A 5,568-nucleotide genomic window follows, 5' to 3' on the forward strand; every position below is an offset into this window, starting at 1 on the left:
AAGCCAACAGTCAGCTTTTATAGATCCAAGGTTGGCCAAAACCCAACTGGAGGAGAAATGCTTTCCAATCATCTTTGTTAAGGGGATTTTTTAGCCGGACAATTATGTTCCCTTGTTCTCCTTTCAGCAAACAGATTTCAGAAGGGAGGTGCATTTCCAAGATGTTTGCCAATTTTATAGATGGATTTTTTTTTCTAGATCTGATGAGTGAATTCTGAGTTTTTAAAAAAGAAAAAGTGGTTCAAATAGAGAGAGTTTTAGCCCACTGAAGCATTTGTTTATTGTGATGTTTTTTCTTAATTGCTTTGAGAAGAATAAAGACCTTTATCATATAATTGGAGTGATGTACCCCATCAGTGTCATATGGGTGTCAGTCGTAAATGTACCTGCAAGCTTTTTGAGATGGGACTCAAAATCCTCATTGTTTCCTTTATTTTTATTATTATTTTTTATGTAGCATGAACCAAATTGCCCACTTCCCCCACACACATGTTATTTTGAAGCACTGTCCATGCTCAGCACAAATTCCATATATTAACTGCAATGTTCATATAACACACCAAAACAGGGGTCACTGATCTCTCTGTAAAGAGAAGTGCAAATACCAAAATGGTCTTCTTTAGGGGATGGAAAAAGCATTTTCATGCACACATTTGGCATTACATAGAAACTACCTTCCCCAAGCATATACATTTTTCTCTCTTTTTTTCATCTTATTTATGTTATTCTGAGGGCCTTGGATTCATCGATTTTTACTAGTCTATGCCAGTGTTTTCCAACTGGTGCTTTATCTAAAGTAATGTCTTATCTCCTTTTTTGACAGGCTTCATGGTAAAGCCAGAGATTCAGTGAAAACCATTCATTCATCCCTTTGTTCAGCTGTTCGTTCATTCATCTGTTTGTTCAAATATTTGTTCACGTAGTCAAGAAAACTTGATTTAAAACCTAACACTTGTCAGGTATGGTGCCAGGCTTAGCATAGTGGTACCATGGCTCAAGATGTCCTTCATTTAACCTGGATGACGTTGATGGAGGTCTTCCTCACACAGTTGGCAGACACTGTGGTCCTTGTAGGGTTGGTTATTACCTCAATGCATCTCTCCTTTTTATACCAAAGCCTTGCATTAGGGATGCAGAAATGAATAAACTGGATGGTCTGACATCGGGTGGAAAAGGCAGGCAAGTCAACAGTCACAGCTCAGTGTGGCATGTGTGAAGATGGGGCTGAGCGTAGGTGTGTGTGTGTGAGAGTGTAGGTAAAGGGCACCCCTCCCATGCTGAGGATGTAGGGGTGGAAATGGAAGGTGACATCTGAACTCAGCACCATCAGACAAGTATGAGTGAATGTGGTGAAGGGAGAAAAAAGGGAATTTAAGACAGGGGATCAGGTATATCTGGATTTCCACAAGTTTTTTTTTTTTTAAAATATTTATTCAGCATCATGATCAGACTATTACATTTAGCAATCAACAGCATGGATGCAAAAAAAAAAAAAAAAACCAAAAAACAAAAAAAACTACACTAAAACCCTGTGTTGGAATGCTGTACACTTTCCTCAGAACAGAAACTAAAATAACCTGTTATACAATTAGTCACAAATACAGTCCTTGAGGTTTTTTTACCCATACACATGAGTATTGTCTAAAGCATGTCTTCCTTGAATCAGCTAGGCCCTGCCACCACTGTGATTGGCTGAGTTCACAAATCTGTTGCAACCTGTGGCTTCCTTGTCACTTCTTGGCTCTCCTCTCCTGCTAAGCTTTGTTTCCTGGCAGTAATTAAAACCTTCTGCCACTCCCATAGTTGCTGCTGCTGCTGGAACTGCAATAGCCGCCTTGGTTTCGTGGTTTGGCAAAGTATTGGCCTCCACCACCATAGGGGCCAGAACCTCTGCTTCCAAAGTTTCCTCCTTTCATGGGTCCAAAATTTGAAGATTGATTGTTGTAATTGCCAAAATCATTGTAGCTTCTGACACCTCCAAAATTACTTCCACTACCACTACCAAAGCTGCCTCTGCCTCCTCCATTGTTATAGCTGTCATAGTTTCTGCTCCTTCCATAGCCACTGCCCTGGTTTCCATAACCCTGTCCATCACTTCCATAGCCTCTGTTTCCTCCAGAGTAACCAGGGCCACCTCCTCTATAACCACCATCATTATAGCCATCCCCACTGCCACCATATCCACCTCCATCACAGCTGCCACCAAAGCCACCTTGAGCACCGAAGTCTCCTTCACAACCAAAGTTGTCATTCCCACAAAAATCACCTCAGTGACCACCACCAAAATTTCCAGAACCACTTCGACCTCTTTGGCTGGATGAAGCACTAGCCATCTCTTGCTTTGAAAGGGCTTTCCTTACTTCACAGTTATGGCCATTCACTGTGCGGTATTTCTGAATGACAATCTTGTCTATAGAGTCATGGTCATCAAAAGTTACAAAAGCAAAGCCTCTCTTTTTGCCACTGCCTTGGTCTATCGTGATTTCAATCACTTCAATTTTTCCCAAATGTTCAAAATAATCTCTTAGGTGATGTTCTTCAGTGTCTTCTTTAATGCCACCAGCAAAAATCTTTTTCATTGTTAAGTGGGCACCAGGTCTTTGAGAATCTTCTCTTGAGACGGCCCTCTTTGGTTCCACAACTCTTCCATCCACCTTGTGTGGCCTTGCATTCATGGTTGTGTCTACCTCCTTCACAATGGCATATGTGACAAACCCAAAGCCTCTGGAGCACTTGGTGTTTGGATCCCTCATTACCACACAGTCTATGAGCATTCCCCTTTGCTCAAAATGGCTCCTCAGACTCTCACTGGTTGTTCCAAAGCTGAAAACTCTGATGAAGAGCTTCCACAGCTGTTGGGACTCTTTGGGAGACTCTGACTTAGACATGACAGTGGTAGACGGGGGAGAATTTAACGATGCTTACTTGGTGGCATCCACAGGCAGAAAGCAGAACACTATTCCTTTAAGAAGTAGCATTGCTGCCCTGGATCCATCATGTCCCTCGATGCCAGGTCTTAAAAGCCCCAGTTCTTTCTTTCCTTTTAGGGGCTTAGTCTAGTAGAATGCTTGGCAAGGACTGAAAGTCAATTCTAGGTTGTCCAATAGGACTTACGGCAATTTTATCCCGTATGTGCATTGTGCATGCCCATTATTTTATATAGAACTATAGATATGATCAATAGTTTCAAGTCATTTAGACATTATTATTTTAGTTGGAGTTTTTTTTTTAATACAGCTGTAGGCTGCCTTTTATTTTTATTTTTTATTTTTTTAACATCTTTATTGGAGTATAATTGCTTTACAAAGGTGTGTTAGTTTCTGCTTTATAACAAAGTGAATCAGTTATACATATACATATGTTCCCATATCTCTTCCCTCTTGCATCTCCCTCTCTCCCACTCTCCCTATCCCACCCCTCTAGGTGGTCACAATGCACTGAGCTGATCTCCCTGTGCTATGCGGCTGCTTCCTGCTAGCTATCTATTTTATGTTTGGTAGTGTATATATACCCATGCCATTCTCTCACTTTGTCACAGATTACCCTTCCCCCTCCCCATATCCTCAAGTCCATTCTCTAGTAGGTCTGTGTCTTTATTCCCATCTTACCCCTAGGTTCTTCATGACATTTTTTTTTTCTTAGACTCCATATATATGTGTTAGTATATGGTATTTGTCTTTCTCTTTCTGACTTACTTCACTCTGTATGACAGACTCTAGGTCCATCCACCTCACTACAGATAACTCAATTTCATTTCTTTTTAGGGTTGAGTAATATTCCATTGTATATATGTGTCACATCTTCTGTAACCATTCCTCCAATGATGAACACTTAGGTTGCTTCCATCTCCTGGCTATTGTAAATAGAGCTGCAATGAACATTTTGGTACATGACTCTTTTTGAATTATGGTTTTCTCAGGGTATATGCCCAGTAGTGGGATTGCTGGGTCATATGGTAGTTCTATTTGTAGTTTTTTAAGGAACCTCCATACTGTTCTCCATAGTGGCTGTACCAATTCACATTCCAACCAGCAGTGCAAGAGTGTTCCCTTTTCTCCACACCTTCTCCAGCATTTATTGTTTCTAGATTTTTTGATGATGGCCATTCTGACTGGTGTGAGATGATATCTCAATGTAGTTTTGATTTACATTTCTCTAATGATTAATGACGTTGACCATTCTTTCATGTGTCTGTTGGCAATCTGTATATCTTCTTTGGAAAAATGTCTATTTAGGTCTTCTGCCCATTTTTGGATTGGGTTGTTTGTTTTTTTGTTATTGAGCTGCATGAGCTGCTTGTAAATTTTGGAGATTAATCCTTTGTCAGTTGCTTCATTTGCAAATATTTTCTCCCATTCTGAGGGTTGTCTTTTGGTCTTGATTATGGTTTCCTTTGCTGTGCAAAAGTTTTTAAGTTTCATTAGGTCCCATTTGTTTATTTTTGTTTTTATTTCCATTTCTCTAGGAGGTGGGTCAAAAGAGATCTTGCTGTGATTTATGTCATAGAGTGTTCTGCCTATGTTTTCCTCTAAGAGTTTGATAGTTTCTGGCCTTACATTTGGGTCTTTAATCCATTTTGAGCTTATTTTTGTGTATGATGTTAGGGAGTGTTCTAATCTCATGCTTTTACATGTACCTGTTCAGTTTACCCAGCACCACTTACTGAAGAGGCTGTCCTTTCTCCACTGTACATTCCTACCTCCTTTATCAAAGATAAGGTGACCATATGTGCGTGGGTTTATCTCTGGGCTTTCTATCCTGTTGCATTGATCTATCTTTCTGATTTTGTGCCAGTACCATACAGTATTGATTACTGTAGCTTTGTAGTATAGTCTGAAGTCAGGGAGCCTGATTCCTTCAGCTCCATTTTTCATTCTCAAGATTGCTTTGACTATTCAGGGTCTTTTGTGTTTCCATACAAATTGTGAAATTTTTTGTTCTAGTTCTGTGAAAAATGCCAGTGGTAGTTTGATAGGGATTGCATTGAATCTGTAGATTGCTTTTGGTAGTAGAGTCATTTTTACAATGTTGATTCTTCCAATCCAAGAATACGGTATATATTTCCACCCATTTGTATCATCTTTAATTTCTTTCATCATTGTCTTACAATTTTCTGCATACAGGTCTTTTGTCTCCTTAGGTAGGTTTATACCTAGATATTTTATTCTTCTTGTTACAGTGGTAAATGTGAGTGTTTTCTTAAATTCACTTTCAGATTTTTCATCATTAGTGTATAGGAATGCTAGAGATTTCTGTTCCTTAATTTTGTGTCCTGCTACATTACCAAATTCATTGATTAGCTCTAGTAGTGCTCTGGTAGCATCTTTAGGATTCTCTATGTATAGTATCATATCATCTGCAAACAGTGACAGCTTTACTTCTTCTTTTCAAAGTTTGATTCCTTTTATTTCCTTTTCTTCTCTGATTGCTGTGGCTAAAACTTCCAAAACGATGTTGAAAAAGAGTGGTGAGAGTGGGCAACCTTGTCTTGTTCCTCATCTTAGTGGAAATGCTTTCAGTTTTTCACCATTGAGAATGATGTTGGCTGTGGATTTGTCACATATGGCC

General features: G+C 39.5%; 1 protein-coding gene across 1 annotated transcript; it reads right to left on the reverse strand.

Moving 5' to 3' along the window:
* Nucleotides 1–1,778: 1,778 nt before the first annotated feature.
* Nucleotides 1,779–2,888, reverse strand: LOC116754519 (heterogeneous nuclear ribonucleoprotein A1-like). The gene is given in 1 exon segment (XM_032633212.1): nucleotides 1,779–2,888. A coding segment is annotated over 1 exon segment (1,110 nt).
* Between the last annotated feature and the right edge of the window lie 2,680 nt (nucleotides 2,889–5,568).

This window comes from Phocoena sinus, chromosome 5 (genome assembly GCF_008692025.1).
Source record: "Phocoena sinus isolate mPhoSin1 chromosome 5, mPhoSin1.pri, whole genome shotgun sequence".
NCBI classification, from domain to species: Eukaryota; Metazoa; Chordata; class Mammalia; order Artiodactyla; family Phocoenidae; genus Phocoena; species Phocoena sinus.